At 35.6% G+C, this 25848-nt stretch overlaps 4 protein-coding genes across 4 annotated transcripts; 3 read left to right on the plus strand and 1 right to left on the minus strand.

Moving 5' to 3' along the window:
• The first annotated feature begins 2894 nt into the window (after positions 1-2894).
• Positions 2895-7461, plus strand: LOC147557782 (U2 small nuclear ribonucleoprotein B''-like). Its single transcript, XM_086659370.1, has 5 exons — positions 2895-3256; positions 4291-4463; positions 4848-4941; positions 6407-6492; positions 7031-7461. The coding sequence occupies exons 1-5, from the start codon at positions 3184-3186 to the stop codon at positions 7310-7312; spliced, it is 708 nt and encodes a 235-aa protein (XP_086515496.1). The 5' UTR covers positions 2895-3183; the 3' UTR covers positions 7313-7461.
• Positions 7462-8500: 1039 nt separating this feature from the next.
• Positions 8501-13900, plus strand: LOC147557783 (uncharacterized). The gene is made up of 13 exons (XM_086664299.1): positions 8501-8650; positions 9346-9546; positions 9693-9842; positions 10094-10843; positions 10924-11061; positions 11212-11518; positions 11632-11691; positions 11788-11853; positions 11962-12033; positions 12119-12584; positions 12747-12918; positions 13049-13407; positions 13579-13900. Exons 2-13 carry the CDS (start codon positions 9367-9369, stop codon positions 13757-13759), a joined length of 2901 nt encoding a protein of 966 aa, XP_086520425.1. The 5' UTR covers positions 8501-8650; positions 9346-9366; the 3' UTR covers positions 13760-13900.
• Positions 13901-14622: 722 nt separating this feature from the next.
• LOC147557784 (uncharacterized) lies at positions 14623-16645 on the minus strand. The gene is made up of 4 exons (XM_086658938.1): positions 15880-16645; positions 15492-15706; positions 15058-15441; positions 14623-14640 (listed from the first exon to the last, which is right to left on the minus strand). The coding sequence occupies exons 1-4, from the start codon at positions 16631-16633 to the stop codon at positions 14623-14625; spliced, it is 1371 nt and encodes a 456-aa protein (XP_086515064.1). The 5' UTR covers positions 16634-16645.
• Positions 16646-19040: 2395 nt separating this feature from the next.
• Positions 19041-25848, plus strand: SCAR2 (SCAR homolog 2). Its single transcript, XM_086659371.1, has 9 exons — positions 19041-19534; positions 20189-20352; positions 20785-20908; positions 20987-21116; positions 21815-21876; positions 21955-24976; positions 25066-25152; positions 25268-25372; positions 25459-25848. Exons 1-9 carry the CDS (start codon positions 19380-19382, stop codon positions 25510-25512), a joined length of 3903 nt encoding a protein of 1300 aa, XP_086515497.1. The 5' UTR covers positions 19041-19379; the 3' UTR covers positions 25513-25848.

Here is a 25848-nt window from a genome sequence, read left to right on the forward strand (position 1 = left end):
TATTGGCCAAAATCATCTATCGAGATCGCCCCTATAAATCTAGGATAAATGGGCTAATGTGCCAAGTAAGCCCGCAAACTAAGTATCAAGACCCACTCACCTCTGGCACCCAGTTTTTGAGATATCATTGTGTTATTTCATTAGAGTTTGAGATATAACTTGATTTCTCATCTAATGAGCATTGTGTGTAAGAAAAAAGACCACTACTACTAGTCAAACTATTTGACATCGATGTTGAACTAGATATGGACATTGGATGCACTACAAATTATAGAAAATAACAAATCAAAATTAAAATCTAATTTTTATATATCTAGAGAGATAAAAATTTATGGAACTTAATCTTGTTTTTTATATCAATTGTTTGACTGAAAGAAGAAAGAAACAAAAAACTTAGGATTTATAATACCTAAAGGTTCAAGAGACATCAATAGACAAAGAAATTTCATTATATCATTTTCACAAATCAAGAGAAACAAAAATTTATGAAACTTAAAATTTTGATATCCTTCATTGATTGATTGAAAGAAGAAACATAAAATAGTAAGATTTTTGGAATAAACCGTATTACTATGATTTTTATGAAAATATGGGAAATTTATGAAGAAGAACGCCACGATTTGATTTTTCACAAATCAAGATAACTTGAAATTTATGAAACTTCTCAAATTTTTTATTTTTAGATTGGTTAAAATAAGCAACCAACAAGAACATATAAATTTATAGTTCGACCTTTATGAAAAAGTGAACTATCAAGGGAGAAATTATATATTTTCACAAATCAACATAACCAGGAAGTTATTTTAGGGAAGGTTTATAGGGCCTCCCGTTTCTGTTAAAGGCCCCCACGAACACATTAACTTAGTCAATTGTCATTGACCAAGTTTGCTTATAAGGCCCCTCTGCAATGGGTATACAAACCCTCTTTGGTAGTTTATATCACCCACATTAGTTATTTTTATTTCTCAACCCTAAATCATCTTCATCTCCAAACTCAAGTCTCTAAGCACATTGTTGTTCCTAAACTCTGAGATCTAGAGGTATCTTCTTTATTGTAAACCAATAAAAAAATTTCAAAAAAAGATCAAAGGACTCTAAAGAATCAATTTCTCGGCATGATTCCGTCCCTAAAGAGGTCCATGAACATTCCCTAACACATTATTACATGTTTAAGGAATTATTTTTCGCTTATATGGAAAAAAAAACTTGTGATCCACGAAGGATTGTGCGGCTTGGTTCAACCGAATTTTAGTGTGAACTTCGGTTAGACTAGACCGAAAATGTAAGATAACTTCAGTTCGAGCATGCCGAAATTCAACTCCAATAGCCTATCTTTGGTACTGGAATTAAATTCGTTGTCCTCAGACCGAATTGTTGTAGACATGATCGACATGGGCAAACCGAATTCAACCCCCTAAACAAAACTACTCACTGGAGTTGAATTCGGTAGCATCAAGTCGAATTTGGGTAGGTTCATCGACACGTGCTCGCATTCACACCTGAAAGTTTAAAAAAGAAGCACAACTTAAGTTCAGCCTGACCATGTCGAATTAAAGTTAGACTATGGGCCTGGTTTGGCCGAATTTAAACTTTAACTATCAAAACTCAAACTTAAACCCTAAACGAACAAATTGGGTTTTCTTCCTTGAGAAGTTATCGACTATAAATTGATGTTATCGGCTACTGGTGAACCGATGAATGAGAAGGATGAAGAAGAAAAATGTGAATTAGAGATGAAGAAGAATATGAATGAAAATGAAGGAGGAAGAAGGCACGGAGAGAGAGAGAGAAGAAGGTGAATGAGAAGGAAGAAGAAGGTGAACCAGAGATGAATGAGAAGGAAGATGATGAATGAGAAGGAAGGTGATGAAGAATATGGTGATTGAGAAGGAAGAAGACGGTAACCTAACGACGTTAACTTTATCGTTAGATCAAACTGTTTTGCAGAGCGTGCTTCTTAAATGAGGGGCCCCTATAAGCAAAAACTCAAAAATGGGAGGTGCTTTTAAAAGAGTGCCCTTTTAACAATAATGGGGAGGCCCTGTAAAACTTAGTTTTCATTGTTTGATTGAAAGAAAGAAGAAAAATAAACAATTTGAGATTGATGAACGTAGATCTAAATTGTAATCAGATTCTTATTTGACAAAAAAACAACCAATAAAGATAGAAATTTATAGAGTTATATTAATCTATAGAAATAAACTGCATACCTACACTATGTGTTTGAAAGAATGAAGATGTAGAAGAAAGGGGAAGAACTAAAGATAAGTTGAAAGAGAAAGGGAAGGAGACGAATCAATTACTTTTGACACAGGTAGTACTACATATTTTTTTCTATTTAAAAAATAAAAATTGTTGATATGACGATTTAGATCTTCAAGTGAAATCTCTTAGAGCATCTCTAATGCAACATTCAACTTGAAAAACTCAAATTGGCACCTAAGATTAATTGAGTTTTTAACAGAAAACACTCTCTAATGCAACACTCAAATTGAATCTCAATATGATGTGGCAACAATAAATGTTGAGATTGAGTTTTCTTTTGAGTATCTCAATTAGCCCACATCATCATTTTATGTACGTATCAAAATAAAAAACTAAGAGTAAATCTAAAATAAATGTTGAGTTGCTTGAGTGTATCATTTGAGAAGTATTTTAAATTGAGGATCTCAATAGTGCCGCCTAAGGAAGAGAATCTCAATTCATACTTGACACATTAGATTAGTTGAGTTTTTATTAAGTGTTGCATTGGAGATGCTCTTATATTGAGTTTCTTTTCGAGAATCTCAATATTAAATGACGTCACATAAATTTAAGACTCGAATTGAGTTTTGGATTAGGGAGAGTTTTTGGTAAAGAAAAATACAAAAAAAATTCCAAGTGACAATTTAGGTGTTTCAAATTGGGTCTTGCATTGGAGATGCTCTTAGAGCCATCCCGATCGGTCTGATTTTCGGGCTTCCTTCCCACCCCTCTACGGGGCCTCAAAGGAATACAGACTTCAAACGTTAGCGACATGAGGAGTGAGACCGGTCCGGAAATACCCTTCGCGACTTGGCAAACAAAACAGTTCGCTCTCTTTGGTAGGAAGTTGTTCCCTCCCTCTCTCTCTAGTCTCTATTCCCTTCCTCTCTCTCTTTCTCAGGCCGAGTCTCAGTAGTAGTAGTAGAAGCAGCAGCAAGCATGCTTTCAGGGGACATTCCACCGAATCAGACCATTTACATCAAAAATCTCAACGAAAAGGTCAAGAAAGACGGTAAGCTCCCATCTAAACCCTAACCCTCTTTCTGTTTATCTTTTCTATCCGATGTCTCTCACTTTGTTTGCTTTTTTACTAGTTCCCTTAGTACTAAAACTAGGGTTACAGATCTCTTCCGTATGTAGTGGCGAAACTATTTCTAGGTTTTGAACTGTTAGAACCTTCCTTAATCTTTCTAGAGTTACCTAGATACAAGTAGTTCATATAATTTCCTGTGCTCTTATAGGGGTCCGATTTTTGTTTGTAAATCTTTTTATGATTCTTGTCAAAATAGCATTTTTAAGGAATCAGGTTAAAATGTATTGTAATTATCCATTGGAGGCAACTGTTGAAAGTTTAAAACCCTAATCTAGCCAAACATTGTTGTAGGAACCAAAATATGATTGCGGTGGACTATCTGTGCCAAATGGAAGTCAAACCAAAGCATTGTTATGATTCTTGGGTATAAATGAAGTAGTTAGATGGGCTTTAGGCTAGTAGTTTCGTTGGGCTTTAGGCCCTTAGTTTCTGTAAGGTTTAAATTCGGTGATTATCGTGCTTATCACATCGTATTGATGTATCAATGCCTTTGTAATGACTATCATAGTCAATATCCAAAAAAAAAGTGACCATTCACATTTCAAACTGTTGATAGTGGTGTCTGTGAACAAGTCATAGGTAATACCTTTTCCAACTGTTGACAAAAAGCAATTTGTAGACGCTCTAGATGCAAGTGGTAATGTATCACTGTGGTATGAAATATGAATGGGTTGTTGGTTCCACTTTTCGTTAACTGAGAATCTGAGATTAGTATCATCTGTCATTTGTGTGAAAATGCTCTCTAACGGAATGATAATCACCTATGAATCATTCAAGTCTTCATATACTTTTGTTTCTTTTTTGGTTTACCACAAGTTCTGGATTCCAAACATCTAAACTTGAAGTGGTCAACAACTATGTGCTTCAAGAGATATGTAAAATACATGGTTATGGTATCATGTTAGTGTACCAGTGCAACCTATTTGACCACTCTTAGTCGTTTGGTTTGCCAGAGTTGAGAAGATCCCTTTACGCTTTATTCTCTCAATACGGAAGGATTCTGGATGTTGTTGCCTTGAAGACAGCCAAGCTTCGAGGTCAAGCATGGGTTGTCTTTAGTGAAGTTACAGCTGCTAGTAATGCAGTTCGGCAAATGCAAAGCTTTCCATTTTATGACAAACCAATGGTGAGTTTGCGAATTTTCTGCTTATATTTCTAGAAACTAGAGTGGACTTTCCCCTGTTCCTTCTCTTTTTTAATTATGTACATTGCTGCTGGCTTTGTAAATATTTTTTACCGTAGTGGTACATGTTGGTTTTCTTAGTGATGCACTTCTAGCTAAGTTTTGCACTCTTGCTAATGGGATCAATGTGACCTCGTAAGTCACGGACACTATATATCTCTGAAATGAAAATAGTTTGGTCATAGGGACTGTTTATGTCTAAAAGGACATAGTTGTCTTACTTTTCTTATAAACTTTTGTTGAACTTGAATTGGAATAATATGGAAGGTTTATAAATTTAGAGTTTAAACTTGTGTTTGTTTATGATGCATGACTTGCTGGTTGCAGCGGATACAATATGCAAAAACAAAGTCAGATTGTGTTGCTAAAGAAGATGGGAGCTTCATTCCAAGAGACAAGAAAAAGAAGCAGGAAGAGAAAGGTAAGTGAATATGTATTGAGCATTCCCAATCAGAGTTAACCTTTGTGACTTTCATGCTTAATGCCACAGCTAACGCGGAAGCAATGTTGTCATATGTATTCACCCCCCTCCATGATTGCAATCTTTTCTTGAAAAATATAGTTGCTTAAACAATTTGAATTAATGTTAAGAAAAAGAATATTTGTATCCCAACGATGGATAACCGTAGGGCTTTAAGCAGATGCTACTCTGCTTCATCAATACAAAAAGTTATATTGTTAATTTCTTATTATCATTGCCCCCAGAAATCCAAAAATGCCTTACAGTTTGCCCATTAATCCTCTTCACATCTACTGTGGGTTTGTGGCTTGCCTCCCATTGCGCGAACATGTCAAAGAGGTTCTGGGATGCCAAGATTTAGATTTTCCATTGGGATAACAATGAAGGAAAAAAGGATTGATTGGGTCTCTTGGGAGAAAGTATGCAAACCTCTGGAGAGGGATGGTCTAGGAGTAAAAAATATAAAGGCAATGAATGAAGATCTTCTAGCTAAATAACACCAGAAAAAACTGCTTTTTGGAGAAGAATTGTAGTGGAGAAATATGGTATTCAACCAGGTGGGAGAATTACTAACAAACCAAGGATGTCTAAGGCTCTTCAGTGTGGAGGGGTATTGATAACATGAAAGCTAATCTAGATAAACATACCATGATCAAACTTGGTGCTCTTCAACACCCCTGAGATACTTACTAGCAAACCTATTTGCTATTGCTCGTAAGAAGAAAGGAATGGTAAAGGACCACTTCGACAGATCCCAAGGAAGTGGGAGTTGGAAGTTTCATCCAAGAGAAACCTGAACGACTGGGAGATTGATGATTTCACATCTTTAATGAGTATGATTGAGCAAGTTAATATCTCAGATGAGGATGATGTGTAAATGTAACATGAAACACAAAAAAAGAGGATCCTGTGACTGCGAACAATTATTAGGTTAGGACCATAGATGACAATGGAGAGAACCTTAGAAACACTATGAACCTATGGTTCTAGAGGAATTCTAACAAGAGTAAGTTTGTTCTTTGGGCAGCTATGCTTGGAAAAATTGCGTAGAGTAAGTTTACAACCATAGATGATAGTGAAAAATTGCATTGTGAAGTTACTTCAAAAGTGTGGCAGTTTTTTTTGTTAAGTTTCTCTTGAATAATATTGTGTTCACTTAGCTATTAGGCGTCATTGTTTTGTGAGCAAGCCTAAACAAGTTTATCACGCTCTTAGAATTGGAGTTCAGCGGAAGTGTGCCACAAATGATAAATGCATATTCTGCATGTTTATACTTTAGACATACTGATACTACAACCTCATATGGTTATTGCTTGAACTTCGGCAAAAAAAGTCTTAAATTTCTTGATGTAACTGGTAGCATAAATGATCAACTACTTTTCTGTTGATTCAGAATGTTGAATTTAACATAAATCTCTGTTCGCAGCTGAAAGAAAACGAAAGGCTGAAGATACGCAACAAGCTGGTGGTGCAGCTAATAGTGCAAATACTCAAAACAATGGAGGAGCTGCTGTAAGTTCGATACATTTTTATGATCTAGTCTCTCTAGTTACTCCTCTTCTAGCCTCCTGCCATCTGCTGATTAGGATAACTAGGCTTAAGGACTGATTCTTTCCATCTCCGCAATTTCTTTTAGTGATTTTGTCTCCTTTCTTCTTACATTTTTGTAAGACGTAACATATTATAACTTCGAGCGCTAATTTTCTGACAACATCAAAGCAACGCCTCTACAAGGAATTTATTGAACAAGTTTATTGCCAACTAGAGGGATTTCCTCCTATTTGGTTTGGTGTACAACTCCCTTTTGACCCCAGAGAGACCGTCAACCCTATGAACCTTGTTGAACATCTCTTCTATAGTATAATTTCTGCTAATTATCTGAAACTGTATGACCCTCCTATGTTTTTCGTGTTGAATTCTTTTTAATGTATATTTATTTTGGTCTAAAAATGATATTGGAACAACTTCATCTGTGTTTTGTGAATTTTGTCTTTGCGAGGCTTGAGATATGTGCTGAAGAAACATGTCATATTAATCTTAATGTAAACAGGGTTCTTTCCGCCAAGGAAAAGAGGGTGAACAAGACGCTAATGCAGCTCCCAACAACATTCTATTCATCCAAAATCTGCCCTATGAAACCACAAGTATGATGCTGCAAATACTTTTCCAACAGTATCCTGGTTTCAGAGAAGTCCGAATGATTGAAGCCAAGCCTGGAATCGCATTCGTAGAGTTTGGAGATGATGTGCAGTCATTGATTGCTATGCAGGCCCTTCAAGGATTCAAGATTACTCCTCAGAACCCCATGGCCATCTCTTATGCGAAGAAGTAAATACAACTTCTTGTTTATGTTATGTACTCGTTATTTTTATCTTCCTAAATTTGTGAGACAGAATTTGACAGTTTTGAAGTGTCACAGAGACATCTAAATCAAAAAGATATTGCAGATAACTAAAAGTAGAGACATTAATTTTTCTTGCACGATTTGGCTGACACGAAGTACATTTTCCTTTCATTAGTCTGGTGTTCGAACATTTGAGGGTTCAATAATGGAGCTCTACAGGTAGAAGATATGAGAGAGCTTTCCTTTATCTAATTCTGTGAAGTTAAAACACTAGTTAATCTGTGTTTAGTGGTAGGTTTAGTGTGGGTGGAAATTGTTGAAAGTCCCTTGTCTATTTACACTTGCAATTCAAATACTACCACTTTTTGATATAGTTGTTAAAACATTGAAAAAAGGAGATAGATTCTCTGCGTAATTGAAGGAAATAAAAAAAGGAAAGACGTGCTCATGTCCTGATGAAAGAGAGATTCTAGGGTTTGACCCATTTCTTCTTTGTTTAACCACCAATCTTAGTTTAACCACCAATCTTTGTTTTGTTTAATTACAAAAACGCGTGGTGCCATCTCTATAGTCTTGGTGAGCAAATAAATTAACAAAAAGAAAAAAAAGGGGTTAAGCTAGTTGTGGAGGTATGGCTTCCCACCACTAATAAGCAGCATATACTATACCTGACCAACAATTTTAACTTCAAAACCTAAGGTGGTTGAGGAACTGGTGAAGCCTACATCTGAAGCCTGAAGGCCAAGCATCCAACACATTTGAGCCCTCTCTCTCTCTCCCTCTCTCTCCTCTTTCTTTCTTTCTCCTTCATGACTTGAGACAAAGCACTTATTGTGTTACTCAGAAGCACGTTCACCAAACACTACCCACAAACTCTTTAAGTGGGTCCTTATTTCAACGGGGGACGTGTTTTAAGTCCAAAATCGCATGGTCAATGAGTCTAGAGACCAAAGATAATCTGAAATAGAAAATAAATCCACTCAAAGTAAATTACATGGCTATCCTCTCATTTTCTTTCACTACCTAACTTATCCTAAGTTAAAAAAATAACCTAAAAAAAAAAATACCATAATAATATTTAGAGATTCATTAAATGATTTCTTCAAAAACACACTTTCCTTTCCGGAAAAATAGTTTCCTTTCCGTTTAGCAGAAGAAATTTTTTTTTGTATATTTGAATTAGAATTGCCAAAAGCAAACGAAGAGAGAGAGAGAGAGAGAGAATATCGCCCCTTTCTACTAAACCGAGTGGAAAGGGTGAAATTTTCGAGTGGGAGAGAGGGAGAAACGATTGCTGCTATCGTTCATCATCTACATTAGTGAAAAGTAAGTAAATTGCATTTTGATTTTCATCATTTTGATTGTTCCTTCAAGTTTTCTTATGATTTTGAATGATTTTTTCAACTTAAAAGCAATTAGGGTTTGATTTGCTAGGGTTTAGTTGTTTCAAAGTGTATTGATGGAAGTTTTTTTCAAAACCATAAATTAGTTCACAGTAAAGAGTAAGTTTGTTGTTGCATGCAACAAGAAATTTCTAGGGTTACATTGTATTTGTTGTTGTTTAATTTCCTCTCATTTTCCTGTCATTTTCTTATGATTTAGGGTTACAATGTGTTTGTTGTTGTAGTGGATTTATTTGAACAAATAACAACTAGAACTTAATCACTTTATAAAGTTTAGTCATGCCTACATCTTCTCTAAAAAGTTTTATTTAAGGGTTATTACTACCCAAACTTGATTGACAACCCTAGAACATTATATGTTGGTATATGATTAATAGTTCCAGAATATATCCGATTGTATAAACAGTTTATTTTTTTTTTCTAGCATTTTTGAAGTTTATCATGGTTCTCTTTTAATGGTAAATACGCAAAACTATTTTCATAAAAAACCTGACTTGTTTGACTAGCATTTTCTAGTTTCTTATAGAAACACATGAATTGTGGCTGCCCAAAATTGTTTGTATGTTAATTTGGTTAACACATATTTGAAATTTAACTAGTATATATGTTTTTTGTTAGTCAATTTGCAGATTCAGAAAAATGGTAAGATTAAAGCTTCAGAAAGACCGGAAAGTGGATTGTCGAAATTCGGTGGCTTCAAAGGATAATGTAACTCGAAAACCTGAGGTGCGAAAAAGTCCAAGAAATAGAATGTTACAACAGACATTGGGAAGTACGGTAGAACCTACTTCAAAGAAGAGGAAATCAAAAGAAGTTGTGGTATAGTATTCAATTAATGTTTTATTCCCAAAACTTATAACATAATATTTAGTTGATATCATTTTATGATTTGTACAAAGATGTATGAAAACAACTTTTATGTTTAAGCATTTTATATTCTGATGCTATTTGTGTTGTGTATGTAGCAAAACGACCCACCCGGAAGGACAAAAAGGAAACTTTTGATAGATGAACAAGTTGAAAAGATAAAGACAGCGAAAGAGGTTACACCTGCAAAGTGCAAAGGTAAGAAGATAGGTCGTTCTGCGGAGGAAGCTCAATCCGAATCTGAAAGTGTAAGATTTTTCCACCGAAATTCTTATTCATAACAGATGCTAACAGATTTAATATAAATGTTAGTAGAATACTTACAATTTAGCCAAATCAATTTCATTATTTTATAGCAATTTATAGGTTTTGCATAAACTTTCTTAATGCCTTAAAAATTCTTGGGTTGTTCATGGTTAATAATATTGTGCATCAGTTGGAATTTTATGATTTAAATTAAACTGATTTAATGTTTTTCAATTTTCCATGAATCTGATAGGACATTGCATCAGAAAAAAGGAAGATGAAGGTTCAGGAAAAGTTTAATTTTGTTGGTCAGGAAAAAAATGGTCCTTCTATTGACAAATTCCAGCAGTATAGATATAGCGTCAAATTGGTAGTTGACATGTTGCGCGGGCTGGAACCATTGATGAGCGAAGATAAAAAAAAAGCAGTTGTCGATACGCCTTTTGCTCGTTTCTATTCAGCCGCAATTAGTGGTCAGATAATTATGGAAAATCAAGTCAAACCACATCGGGCAGTGTTCGAGCTTCTTTGCTACTTCAACACTGATAGAAAGAAATTTATATTTGGAGAAGTGGAGTTAGAATTTGCTCCTGAGGATGTGTCGTTGTTGTTAGGGTTGCCGATGGAAGGACAAGAGTATAGTGCCTTCCCTAGACATAGTGATATCAAACCGAAAGAGGAAGATTTTTTTGTCAAGCATTTTAATGGTTCCGGCACTCTTACTACTGTTACTATAGCCAAAGCTTTAAAGAATGAAGTCAATAACCACACTGGTTCTCCTTTAGACTTTGTCCGGTTATTAATTTTGTATGTTGGATGTGCTCTTCTCTTCGCAAGTTCAAAAGGTTATGCGTTGCACACAAGTTTCTTCCAGAACTTGCAAACTATGAGAATGATTAATCGAGTTTCTTGGCCTAGGGCAATCCACTCCTTCATGATGTCCTCAATGTGCAAATATCCCAACGACCCTTGCAAGGTCTCGGGATGTTTGATTCTACTTCCGGTAAATACCAAACTTTATTAATTTGGTTACGTAAAAGAAACAATATTGTTATGTGATTACATTTTCATGATTAAATGTAGTTTTGGTTCGCGATGCACACGACTATCTTCCCCGAGACAAGACTAGGTGCTGGAAAGATACCAAGGATACTTAGGTGGTCTTTGGAACCTATGAAAAATGGGGTTCAGGAACACATTAATCTACTGGGGCCAGAACAGGTATATTTCTTATAGAATTTTAAAGATTTTGTTATGCTATTAAAAATTTTGTTAGAAACATCATGTAGGTTGGTAACAATATATATGTTGTATCGTTTATAGCTGTATAATGATTAGTAGTATATTGTTCACTATTTTGATGTTTTGTAGATTATTGTCGATGCAACCCAAAATGTGTCGGATGAAGAAAGGGGTATTCTGCAATATACACCCAAAGTGTTGATTGAAGCTAACATAAACGAGAAATTAGATTTGCTTGAAGAGGTGGAGAGGTTAACTCGTGAAAACACAATTCTTCGTCAAGAATTGGACCTTTACAAGAAAAAGTTTGGCAACATTGAAGGTGGAATGTCTTCGGGAATAGATGAACAAGGAAATGGAGAACACGAGGATAGAGATGATAGTGAAGGTGGACATGGTGGTGGTAGGAATTTTAGTGAGACAGAGGCGCAAAAAGGTAAAATTGTATAAAAAATTCTATTACATTCTGTAATTCATAAATACTCTATTATATTACCAATAGTAGTTGTAGAATAATTTGGTTTTTTATCGTCCACTAATTAAATGTAGATAAAGAAATGGTTGGCGAGAAAGACAATGAAAAAAAACAAAAAAATGCTGATGGAGAAAGTAAGTATTTTGTACTCTTTAAATATACTTGATGTAGCTTAAAATTACAAATAGTTTTGGTAAAATAATATGGGCTTCTATTTTCCAAATGCTTAGACATAGAGAAAGATATGGTAGGAGATATTGATAACGTGGAAAATCAAGTCGGTGCTGATGGAAACAGTAAGTTTTTATAAATACTCAAAGTTTTCTAAGAAAAACATTTTTTTTCTAAAACTAATTTTTGGTTGGAATTGAAATACTTGTAATTGTTGTTTTATCATTGGTCAGGTGAAGTTGTAGAGGGTTTTGGAAAGAACTCCATTGGTGGAGCTGGTTCTGGAAGGAGTACAAATTCGATAGGTATGGGTCAAAGATGGTTTATAATTTCCTAATGTTACTATATTGAACCTATAAGCGCATTTGTTTTGTCAACGTTGTTGTACAGAAAAAATGAATGTGGATTATGATAAAAGGAAATCCGGAGAGCGTAAAGTCTTTGCACTTTTACCTACACCGACGTTCAATCTTGATTTTGATACGACTATGACCAATGACTTTGTGGACGTGACCGATATAGCAAGATCCTTCAACTCTAATAATGAAGTTGGTGATTTTCAAGATGATAAAGATGAGATTGTTGATCTTGGGTGTGATGTTGTAAAAAAAAAATCACCAAACTCGATGATTAAGAGGTTGAAGGGACAACCAAGAATGAGAAAACCAAGTGAAAAGGTTGCTAACACTCGGGCAGAAGTTAAGGAACCTATTGATGTTGATCTCCAACCGTCACCGAAGAAAAAAGTAGAAGCCTTGGACAAACTTGGAAACTGGAAAAAAAGTATCGTTTACAAGACGTTGTTGGACAAAGAGTTGCCCTTAATTGACGAATTTAACAAGAAAGGAAATCAAAGGTAAAGATTATCTTCTCAAATACGTGGTTAATTTTTTGTTAAAACAGTTATTTGCTAAAACTTATATGTATGATTTCTTTTGAAGTATTGGTAACACAAGCAAATGTGAGAAAGTTTTAGAAGTATATTTATGTTTTTTCTCCTACAATTGTAATATTGCAGAACAGTCATCTGGTCAAAGGACCCTAAAAGCTACATTACTGGAAGGCAACTCGACCTGCTCATGCTAAACTTCGAGTGTGATGCGCAAATAATAAATTGGTATGCATCGAAATTGTGGAACAGCAAGAAGAATGAGCGGAAAGAGGTCGTTTTCCTGTCATCTGAGCTCTTTGTGAGTAATATCTTTCAATTACCTATGAAATTTTATTGATTTTACAAAAAACTCTAAAACTGGTAGGAGCATTTATCAATTTCAATTAGCATTTTTATTTCGCATCTAACTAATACCATATTTTAAACAGACTATGATAAAGTTTCAATTCTCCGAGTCAAACATCAGAGCGCATCTTCATGAGAAATTGAAGACGGATTTTAGTAGATATATGCTTAAAATATGCGCTCCTCTGTGTACTCCGCTCCAAGGAGGTCTTGGTCTGGGTCAACATTGGACACTGCTTGTTTATTGTTTGGATAGTAAGAAATGGACACACTACAACTCCATGATCTTTGATCATCAGACTGCAAAAAGGTGTACGGAAAATGCAACAAGATTGGCTAGCATTATTTCAGAAGCGATTGTCGAGCTTGACCTATTCAAGCCCCACCCAAAACTAGTGGTGAAGACTCTCATAGAGCCTACTGATAAGCAACAAGGAGAAGCGTAAGTTATTCTTCAAAACAAATAATTTCCAAAACATGATTTCATAAGAAATTTCCATGTTTTTTCTAGCATTTTGAAGATTCTAAAAGCATAATTTGTGGGTCTAAAATCTGCTGATGGAAGACTAAGTTGTTCATTATGTTGAATTGGTTTGTTGTTTAAATTTGACAGGCCTGATTGTGGGTTGTATGTGATTTTGCACATGGAAGAACTTTTTATCGAATCGAACTATAATCACTTTCCTAACGGGATGTCAAAAGATGACTGGACAAAACAAGCGCGAAGGAAGAGGGGTGAACTAACTTGGTTGTTGCTGAATGATTCGAAGAATATATGGAGAAAAAATGTTTAAGTTAAGATTTAACTTGTATTTTGTTACGGGCTTTGTGAAAAAACGAAGCAAACATGATTATGTTTTAAGTTCGAAGAACATCTTGAGCAGTTTTGGTTATATTTTTCAATTTTCTATAATACCACAATTATATTTTAGATTTCGTATAAAAGGTTTACCGGGTCTTTTGTCACGGCTTGCTTGAGGTCTTCGAATGCTCTTTGGCAGGTACCACACCGGTACCCCGAGGAGAAAGCTTCAGCTCGAGGAAATCGAGCCAGAGGTCAGTACGAGGAGTGTGAGGATCCGAAAAAGTCCCTACTTTAGATTGAATTCCGTTTATAGATATATGATTAAGATGTAACTAAAACTTCTCGGACACTACTGAAACTAATCATGTATAAGACGTGAAACGACAAAGGCATGATGAACTCAAACCCTTAATGCTAGATCCACTGATAACATATATAACTATGGAAAGAAATGTATCGTTAAAAAACATAGCATAATGTATCGTTCAAAAACATGGCAAAACATTAGCAAACATATGACTAAGAAAATTGCTAAATTGCTAGAAACATTAAAATAATGTTGACACAATTTCTCCCACACTGCAAGCATTTTTCTAGTTTATCGATAATTTGTAAGTTAGTCTAGCCAAATCATAATACCAACTTCCACGCATATTATGGAAATATAAAAAGTAAAATGCATAAAACATATTGAAACATCCATCAAAATACATTCGAGTTTAACTACGACAATCTCTTAACTATTAAAATTTAATAGAAAGTAGCAGAATCCTCTTGTTTAAATACGATAATCTGTTAACATTGATCAAATTCTCTAACCAAATAAAAGACTTAAGTAGCATATTTCGGTTTCTAGCAGCTTAAGTAAACCTGCATAATCAAAATTTAATTTAGTTATCATATAGCTGCCGTGCATGAGGCACTATTGTGATAAGCCGGTTTTTTACACCGGCTGCAGACCCTCATTTTTTTGGGTATGTTTCCTGAGCTCTCTCTTCTTACTGTCCTTGGCCTTCCCGGTTTTCGCTTTGTTAACGGAGGTAGTGTTCTTGTTGCATCATTGTACTCCATTGGCTCGTCATAATTTGGTATTGGGTAGACATAGTATTGATAAGTGTTGACGAACGCTTGTTTGGTGAAAATTGGATCAAAAAAACTTGTTGTATCACCATCATAATTCTTGATGCACAACATGGCATGTTGACAAGGGATACCATCTATCGACCACCTACCGCAACTACATTTGAGATCAATGAGATTGACAGAATGAGTAGGAAATGAGCATACCTCGTACACAAGATCGCCAGCAGGGATTATTGCCCAAGAATTAGCCAAATTAAAACGGTATTCAAGTTCAATATTGATTTTGGGGCATAGGAAGTGACACCATTTCTCAGCTTTGATTCTCTTCTTGTTCATCCTTTTCATTATTCTAACACGGATAGAATCCAACATAACTGTGATAGGTAAAACCCTGTCATCACGTATCCAGTTGTTGAAGGTTTCTGCCAATTGAGATGAAATTGCACCGTAACGTGAACCAGGGAAAAAGGAATCAGCCCAATTTTCAGGGTTTAATGACTCAAAGAATCGAGCCACATTAGTCCCGCCCATATGTACCATCGATGCCATATGTTTGTGAAATTCTGACTCAGGTACCGCACGTGCTGCCTTAAATAGTAATGACTGGAAATACCCCGACTTCTTAGCCCCATTTTCACCCTTAGATTCAGGTTGTTTTTCAAATGCCACGCACAAAACGAATGCAACGAATTGGGGAAGACACCCTTAACACCTTTTAGTATTCCAGAGTGTCGATCTGACATGAATGTATAATTGGTGTTAGGATCAACACTTTTGTGTAGGTTTTTGAAAAACCATTCCCAGTTCTGATCATTTTCACTATCAACAACGGCGTAAGCAAGAGGAAACATGCCTGAAAACATCAATAGAAGTAAAAATTTATGTAACAGAATAAACTTAATTCAATTAGAGTTTAAGAGTTGCTCTATCATATATGTAAAATGTTGAAAAAACCACCTTAGTGTTACAATATATTAATGAAATGGTAACAGAAACGAATTGTTCTAAAGAATTCTCTGAACATACCATTGTTTCCGTCCTTCGCTACAGCTGCGAGAATGCATCCCTGAAACTTAGACTTTGCAAATGTGCCATCAACATATATGACGGGCCGGCAATGCATAAAACCTTTTCGACATGCGCCTAAGCAAATAAAAATGCGGATGAATCGACGGTTTATGCTGTCAACTTCGAGATCAACTATGCTATCAGGATTAGTTCGATTAATAGCCGAAGCATACCATTCTAATTTAGAATATGAATCCTCTTCTTGCCCAAATACAGTGCTTAAGGCTTTTTTCTTTCCTTTGTAAGAGAAGTAGTAGCTCAAGTTAAGTCCGAAGTCTTTTAGAAATGACAATTCTACATCCTTAGTGCTTTTGTTAGGGTTGATCTTAAGATCTTCGGCTATGAGACCTCCTACAAGTTTGCTTGATATTTTTGCCTTCGAAGAGTTTAGAATAAAATCAGTGCAGCCTATGTGATTTAAATTGAACTCCTTTAATAAGAAAATATTAGGAGATCTCATGGGGGCATATCCGTGCACCTTAAAAGGACATCCATCTCCATGGCACCCAACAGTAACCCTATACCGATCATTCTTTATAAATTTGTAACTTTTTTTCGTACTGATAGAGTAATGACCAATAGCATCTCGGAAGGCTTGAACCCCACCCTCAAACTCTTGACCGACGTGGGTAAAAATTGGACCCCATGCTTCTGGCTTAGTTATTTTATTCTTAAGGTAAGACCCATTAGTATTTGCATCACTAAAATCCATGGAGTGATTGAATAGCTGCAGAAAATAATATAAAAGCATTAAATATTCTTGCGTTTTAAACTACCTTATTCAACTTCATTCAACAGATGCTACTAGAATGTAAAAAATGCTACTATAATCAGTAAGATGCTAGCGAAATAGTATTTGCTTATTAAACTACATTAACAAATTCATTCATCAAATGCAAGTAGTATGTAAAATATGCTAGTAGAATCAATAAGATCCTAGAAAAATAGTATTTGCTTATTAACCTACTCTAACAAATTCATTCAACAGATGCTAATAGAATGTAAAATATGCTAGCAGTATAATCATGCTAGGAAAATAGTGTTTGATTTCTAACCTACTGTAAGAAATTCATTCAACAGATGCTAATAGAATGTAAAAAATGCTATTACAAACAATAAAATGCTAGAAAAATGATAATTGCTTTTTAATTTACTATAACAAATTCATTCAATAAATGCTAGTAGAATGTAAACAATGCTATTAGAATCGATAAGATTCTAACAAAGTGGTATTTGGTTTTGACGACATCTGTAACAAATTCATTCAACATATTGCTATTATAATACAAAAAAGGCTATTAAAATACACAAAATGTAGGGAAAACAAATTTACTCTATAAAACTTTTTTATGAGAAAAAGATAACTGTCAACTGTGATAGAGATTTCAACATTCAAGTGATAAAAATTAATATTACAAATAAGTTTTTTGTTAAAATAAATTAATTTTTTGAAGAAGATTATAGTAATACAGATTGTGTTAGTAGGGATTTTTAGATTCTAAAAATTAATTGAAGTCAAACATACCTTACAAACGAAATTACAGATGTTTAATTGGATCGAGGTCGAGATAAAAACCAAATCACAGATTCATACTTTCTTGAAGTTGAAAGAACATAGAGTTAGAGAGAGAGAAATTCGTTTTTTTGGGAGAGAGCATCTCATTTTAGGTAAATATCCATTGAAATGGTAGGTTAATTTAGACAACTATAAGTTTTGGAAACAATATATTTTCTTGAATTCAAAGAACATAGAGGTACAGAAAGTGAAACTAGTTTTTGGGAGAGATAAAGTAGTTTTAGGTAAATATCCATTGATTTGGAAGGTTGCTTTAGTAAAATAATTCTTTTGGAAATAAAGATTAACATTAAATGTCCACCATAATTGTATTAACTTAACCATTATAAACCTTTGGTTTACCAATGGTTAAAAAATATTTATGAAAGGGCAAAAATGAGAAAAAATTACAAGAATGATGCATGGGACCCACCAAATAGTGAATTTTTGGACTTATTTTACATTTTCGATTTATTTTGGTTTAATTTTATTTATTGGTTTAGGAGTGGATATATGACTCATTACCCCCCCTATTTTTGGACCTTAAATACAAAAATCCTTATTTCAATTAGTACATACTATCAATTGCAAACTTAATTACAAAGTCATGCTAGTAAAGAGATGCAGGCGTTCAATTTAGGTCACTAATTAAAGATACAATCAAAATTCATCTGATTCTTCACCTTTAATCTACATATTGTATTGGTCCTAAACATACTAAAAGAAACACATGGTTGATCTTAATCCTAACATAAAATATTATTTGAGGATATTTTGGTTGGCAAATATATACATAAAGGGTACTGTTTGTTTTTGGGGAAAATAATTCTATATATATAAGATAATGATCACAAGAATGAATGCTGTTTATTTTTGTCAGATCCAATAATATCCAGCTGAGATTTAGCTCTAAAAACGCAACCTAGTTGGAATGCTGCAACTTGCAATGCAATTTAAACAAATAAAGAAGTGAGGATTCACATGTACATGACCCCATTTAGGAGAACTCTAATTTTTCAGCTCTCAAGGATGATTTCTAGGGAGAGGTGTTTAGTATGGGAAATCACATCACATGGTGCAAATTTTAGTAAGTGGAATCTAGTTATCTAATTCTCATCCAGAGGGATGCTTCAGAGTTAAATCACACGAAAATACATTCAGACAATAACAGCATCTTTAAGAGGATCTCCAATGTAAAATCCAAAAGATTTAATAGTGTCACATCATCTTTTTTTTTTTCTGAGAAATTGACAAACCATCTTAATATCCAAATTGACTTACGTTGAAAATGTTCAAAGTCGATCATACTAGACTTTCTTTAGAAGAGAATATGGCAAACAATTATTTGTAATCCTAAATTATAGATCAATAAATATATGCTTCTTTATAATCTCAACTGGATTCTGAGCGAGATATCTCGATCGGGATATCTTAACTGGAATCCACTCGTATTTATGTCTGGACGTATTATCAGCAATAAGTTATATTTCTAAATTAGATACATATACATTAATGTTTTTTTTTATATAATTATACATTAATGTGAGTGAGTAAAAAAATACCAGTAAATTGAAGATTTACTTTTTTTTTTTTTTTTTTTTTTGAGAAAAATTGAAAATTTACTTAAAAGTACATATAAGGTGAAAATATTTGAGAGATTGGAGTAAGTATTGTATTTTATCATTAGAAACCAAAACCCCACCCTCTGCCAATGCGTATATTCATGTTCATTCATTATTTTCACATTACTCAATAAAAATCCTACTCCATATTTCTTTCTCTCTCTCTCTCTTCCAAAATTTTGAGAGCTTTAATGGCGAAGGATCACTGAATTGGGGAAGAAGAAGCTTGATTTTGGAAAGCACTTGGATGATTTTTTATCATCATTTCTCTGTGAGAAGAAATGCCATTGACTAGGTACGAGATAAGAAACGAGTATACTTTAGCCGATCCGGAGCTTTTCAAAGCTGCCGATAAAGATGATCCTGAAGCGCTTCTTGAAGGCGTCGCCATGGCTGGTCTTGTTGGCGTCTTGCGTCAGTTGGGAGACCTTGCTGAGTATGTCTACTCTCTCTCATATTCTTCATCCTTTTTGCCCCTCAAAGTTGTCATCTCTTAATTATGGTGTCAAAAGTGAAGTTTGAGGGAAATTAGGGTTTGAATTCATAATCCCATACATCTTTGGCAATATTATTATAACAGAAGTGGAATATTATAGATCTTTGCAGTCTGACATGTAAATGAATGTCCCCGTTTGACTGCAATTTTTTTTTCATGGTTCTATTTGGGTGTATTTATCTGTGTTTACAGGATTCCATTTTAAAAGTTGGAATTATGTTGATCAATGATTTCTGGAGTTTGGGGTTTTCCTTAAATTTGACTTAATGGAAGCTTGGGGTTTGAGCTTTAAATAGAACTTGAGTTGAGAGTTTTTTTTTCTTCTTGGAATCTCACTTTGATTTGGGGATTTTGGAGAAATAATATTTCCTTGTCTCTTATAGAATTTGAATGGCTATGGCTCAAATGAGATATCTATGCTTAGATTATGTATATAGGACGATTCGGTTATTCTTTTAAAGCGAATAGTTTTTGTGACTATTTCTTGTTGGCCTATCTTAATATAGTTTGGAAGTTAATAATAAAGTTTCTGTATTTGTATGTTTCACCGAACGACAATCTAATGAGTCTGATTGAGTTCATATTATCCAATAGATTTGCGTCGGAGTTATTTCATGACCTTCATGAAGAAGTGATGGCGACTTCTGCTAGAGGCCACCGACTCATGAATCGTCTCCAACAAATAGAGGGAGAGTTTCCATCAGTTGAGAAGGCATTGCTCTCACGAACTAGTCATTCAGAATTTCTTTACAATTCAGGTTTGTGTTCTCTCGTGAATTAGTAGAAATGCCTTTTGTACATGCTGATTTCATGAACTAGTAGAAGGCATATGCTTCATGTGCTTCAAATTAATGGTTGATTGTGTAATTTAATTCATGATTGATGAGATAACCAGTAACCTCTAAAATGTTGTACTTTTATGTGCATCTCTATCGTCTTGAAGCTTAATTAATCTGTCATTCATTTGCTTTGGTAGTGAATAGCTCCCCGTGACCCATTGATATATTTTTTAAGTTATTTATTTATTTCTTCTCTAGACTACCTTTTGCAGTTGCTTAGGGTTGTCGTGGCATTTTAGCATTGGGTAAACCTAACGGAAAAAAGCATCCAAGAATAGGAAATCTTAAAATTTAAGTAATCCTCAGATGTTGAATTGTATTAATGGACATCTTGTTTACTTGCATTTGCAGGTGTTGACTGGCGCCCTAATCTTCGAATGGACCAGAATCTGGTCGCTCGAGGAGATCTTCCTCGATTTGTTATGGACTCTTATGAAGAATGTCGAGGTCCACCTCGATTATTTCTGCTTGACAAGTATGATTAGTTGAGGTTTTAAACTTGGGAATCAAATTTACATCAACCAACTCTTAAGCTTTTGTTACTCCCTCACAGGTTTGATGTTGCGGGTGCTGGGGCATGTTTAAAGAGATACAGTGATCCTTCATTTTTCAAACAAGAGAGCACCTCTCCTAATACTATACAAACTGAAAATCAGAGAGAAAATAAAGCTCGTAAAATCAAGGTAATAGCCTTTAGAAAAGCAAGAAGAGAAACAACATTATGTTGATTTTGCTTCTTTGTGAATTTGTACACACAAACTTTTCATCTGACTTGAGGGGCTATTCTGTTTATAGTAATCTGAGGAGAGTAGGGGTTCTACTTTAAGTTGTAGTTTATAATTTGATTTTCCGGACGGCTAGGCCTTTTCATGAGGCTAGAATCGCTAGGTACTGTAAATAAGTTAACAGGCAACCACTTGCTCATTCCATAATGATAAGCTAAAAAGGGTCTTAACTTCGAATTTAGAGGACCTTATAATGTATCAGCAAGATGAGATATCAAATCAATTATATCCTTGATGACTGATATGATTTACTTCTTTTGCTTCGAAAAAGTTTTCTTCTGTGTTAGATATAGTTCACAACTGAGGTAGGTGTCGCCCTACTCGTAACCCCAGATGGGAATGAATCACTACACAGTCGTTCTGCTTACTCTAGAGCTCATCCAGGAGTAGTCCCACACTTCTTTCCCTTCCTTGTTTCTAATTCTGTTTTTCATAAACCAGATAGATAAGTTAGTGCTAGGGCAACTCTGATCTGAATTGGCATATTAGATTTAAACCGTCTGTAAGAGGAGATGATAAAAGCATATACCCTAGAGTCTTAGAGAACATGACAACAATGTCTAATCAGTAATAATCGGCTTTTTTCTATCTGACAGAAGAAAGCACTGCGGCTGAGGAATGGAGAAACTCCAGAAGTTGTCCTGCCAACTCATTCCAAGTGAGGCTCCAAATTTTTTTCTAAAGCATTAAAAACCCATGACCTTTTTGGGTTGCTAACTCAGTCACATTTTGGCAGATTGCACCAATTATTGTCAATGGATCGTAGCCAGACCGAGAATAATTCCCCCATGCATCGCGTGAAGTTGAAGAGAAGACAGTCAAATTGCTCCTTGATTGATTCCAAATCTGGGAAAAGCTACATGGAGAGATTTGCGAGTACTCCTTCACCTGAGAGCAAGTTTCCTTATGAAAGTTCTGTGAGTCCTCTACGGTTGACGATGGAATCCAATAATTCTGGTGAGTTAGTTTCTGAGATACATGAGACTCCTGCCAATATTTCTGAGAATAAATTAGAGGAAAAGGATATAAGTGCAGCTCAATCTCTCATTAGACGGGGTGTAGAGCAATCTTTTGATGAATTGGATGAGGATGTTATGGAGGAAGGAATTTTGAGGTTGGCTGATTCAACTCCTGATAGTAAGGTGGAGACTATTCCATCCACCCTTCATAAGGTGGACAAAACAGAACTAGGGGCTGACGAGGATACCCCTACTGAAGCGAGTACAGTTTCTGATAGTGTTCCCAATGAGATAGATAAGTATGTAGATGCCCTTACTATAGTGGAATCTGAAATGGAAAGAGAGACTGAGAATAGACCCAAGAATGAAATAGGCTTCAGGGTGACTGGAGAGATGGGTAAGGACTCATGTGCAGACGAAGGGCGGCGTAAGCATCAAACTCAGCTCCCAGATTCCTACTCGGCTGAGAATTCTAATTTGTCAGATGACGAAAACAATTTATTCACTCAACATAGGTTTTCTTTATCTTATTCCAGTACTTCAACCAATTTGACAAAAAAGGTACCATCAGACAGTAATGCAGCAGCTGAAGTGCATCCCCCTACAGAAGTTTTATCAGACGTGGTTAGTGATATGTGGTCCAGAAAGCACTCTGATACTGGTGATATTATAATACCTACATCTCCACAGGGGATACTCCATTCTGATACCGACGGACAAGTATCAGGTCACAAGTACTCATTGGAATTTGCGGAAGCATCTTGTGATACCAGCTCTAATGTAAGTCCAGGAGAAAGTATGAAAGCACCTCAGCTGGAAGTATCTGATCTAATTGGTGCCATGCCTTGTCTAACTAAAAACTCAGATCTATCTTCCGAAGTGAGAGATGATGAAATCCCTTTGAAAAGGCAGACTGTGGAAGTACTAGATGATGGTAATCCTGATGGTTCTTGCGAGGCCTTGGTGCATCCATACAATATCTTAGACCTTGATTCTGGAAAGGAAAATGATGATAATGATTCTCTAAAACTGCTTCCAACAAAAGTTGCTGAAGATAGTAAAGCTGAAATTTTTTCAAATGAACTTGACAAAACAAATTTAGTTATTTTGCCAACTGTAGCACGGTGCTTTGAAGAACAAGACCCAGTAGCTTCTTCAGCCACAGCACAACCTGAATGTCTGCCTATGGCTTTCACACATGATGGTATGAGTGGTATGAAGTGTGATTCCATTGGTGAGGAAACAGAATATGTTGCTTCTTCAACTGAAGAAAAGTCAGAAGACCTGTTGTCAGTAGTAAAGGATGAGCCGGAACTTCTAAAGACAACATGTAAAGTGCCATCTGCTGAACAGAATTCAACCTCAGATACCACTAATTGTACTGGGGTAGAACCATCAAGTAATAATCTAGTAGTATTGCCTAATAGAACTCGCGACGAGTTAGTATTTCCTCACAATGATGCTTCTCTAGACTCCTCATCCAGGTATATTAACTCTGGTACTTCAGAGTCTGCTTCGGTGGAGGTTCACTCACAGCCCGCTACTTTAGGAAGTGGTTCAGTTCATACAGAAGTTGCTAATGAGGATATAATTATTGGTCATAAAGCAATTGATTCTTCCTCTGGAGCATATGTAAGGTTACTAAATGAATGCCATAACAATGAGGATCCAAACCAGCATGAGCTTAAATCCACCGAGGCTTCAATTGACAGTCATCTTATTGGATCAGGTGATGTAAACGGATCAAAAGACAGCCCTACAGGTTACGCGCAAGAGCTCTCTGATGTAGAGTCAAGCAAGTCTTCGGATCCTGAGTTATCCCATGGTGTCCACTATAATCCACCACTACCCGAAACGTCTGTAAACATTTTGAATGCAAGTGATGGCACAAATGGTCTTCCAACGTCCAGGGAAAGTCACAAAGAGTTAGAAATGGAACAGCAACTGCAAAGTCATCTTTCTGAAAGTATGGAAGAGACCACTTCTTCATCAATTCATCTTAGCACAGGACTTCAACCTCTTTTAGAACAAGGTCTCGAAGTTACAGCTGATGAAGTTAGTTTTTGTTCTGTTCCGCCAGAATCTTCAAATGACATTACTTCTGATGACTCCGATGTCATTGCCGTAAACCCTCTCAGCCAACCACCAGATGGGAATTTCTCTCTACTTGCAAGAGATCATAAGCTTGAAAATTCTGAGACATATGTTAGGCCTTCACTGTGTCCTGAAGCAAAAGAAAGTCAACCATTGGATTCACGGAAAAGTGTACCAGGACTAGAATCTTCACACAGCACTGCTCCACAAGAAAGTAACAAGGAGATGCTCTCTTGCCCACCTCTACCTCATATGGAACAGAGGGCTGGAAAACGTCAACGCGATTCCGTAACATCAGAAGAAGTTCCTCAACCTGGTTTTAATCCTTTCTGGCAACTATCACCAGCCACGGCAAAAGAGGGTCGGCAGGGTTTTCCAATATTAGAGGGGGGATCAGCACAATATGTAAACCCATTTTTACCTCTCCCGACTACAGACGAGGAAAATTCTTTACAAGGTCCCCAGATGTCAGGAAGAGAATTTCTACAACCCAGTAATAATGCTTCTCTGACTTCAGAGGAAGAAATGGTGCAGCATCCAAACTCATTCACGAACCCATCTGTAGAAGACGAAAAACATGGTTCTTTAAATACAGAAGAAATTGCAGATACAGAACATGGAAGGCCAAATGGAATTCGCCGAACCAAGATCCCCCGACCTAGAGACCCTCTCATCGAGGCTGTTGCTTCTCATGACAAAAGCATGGTAAGTAACTGGTTAGCCTAGTTCACAATTTCAAGCTTGCCAGCCATAGTGGTGTTATGAGCTGATTTGAGTGCGGTTTGATTTTGCAGTTGAGAAAGGTTAGTGAGCGAGTACTACCTCAGCCTGAACCAAAAGTAGATGATAGGAATTCATTGCTAGAGCAGATAAGAAACAAGGTATGACATAGAAATCTCTTACTAATCTCTTCTTATACAGTTCATTTGTTTTCCCTGAAACATTACATGTAGCTATTGTAAGTTTTGACTGAAAAACTTTTATTGGGTTTACCAGTCTTTCAGCTTGAAGCCAGCAGTTGCGACGAGACCCAGTATTCATGGTCCCAGAACAAATTTGAAGGTGGTGGCTATCTTGGAGAAAGCCAACGCTATTCGACAGGTTTGTTTTGATCATTAGGTTCTCTTTTTTGCTTAAAAAGTTCATATACTAATTTCACAATTTTGAATATTGATATGTAAAATTAGGCATTGGCTGGAAGTGATGACGATGAAGATGAGGACAGTTGGAGTGATTCTTGAACAATAACCAGTAGCCAAGGCTTTCAAGAGGATCGTCATTAGCAGATTAAAAGTCGGTTTGTCCTTCACTTATCGAGCTGAGCAGATGAATCGGAAATCTCTTCTAGTCAGCTGTGTATAGTATTCATTTTTGTATTTGGAAGGAAAATGTGTTAAATAATAGATAGGTTGGTATTTTACCCACAAAATATTTGGTGTGGGATAAAATGTTATAAGCATGCATCATAGACTATATATTATACATATATCATTTTTTTTGATGAACCATATATCATTTCATATACTAAAAAAAAGATGTGGTATTGTTTTATAATTACACATAAGTGTGTCTGACTA

This window comes from Eschscholzia californica, unplaced genomic scaffold (assembly GCF_041429995.1).
Source record: "Eschscholzia californica isolate CP2 unplaced genomic scaffold, dmEscCali1.0.p SCAF_2, whole genome shotgun sequence".
NCBI classification, from domain to species: Eukaryota; Viridiplantae; Streptophyta; class Magnoliopsida; order Ranunculales; family Papaveraceae; genus Eschscholzia; species Eschscholzia californica.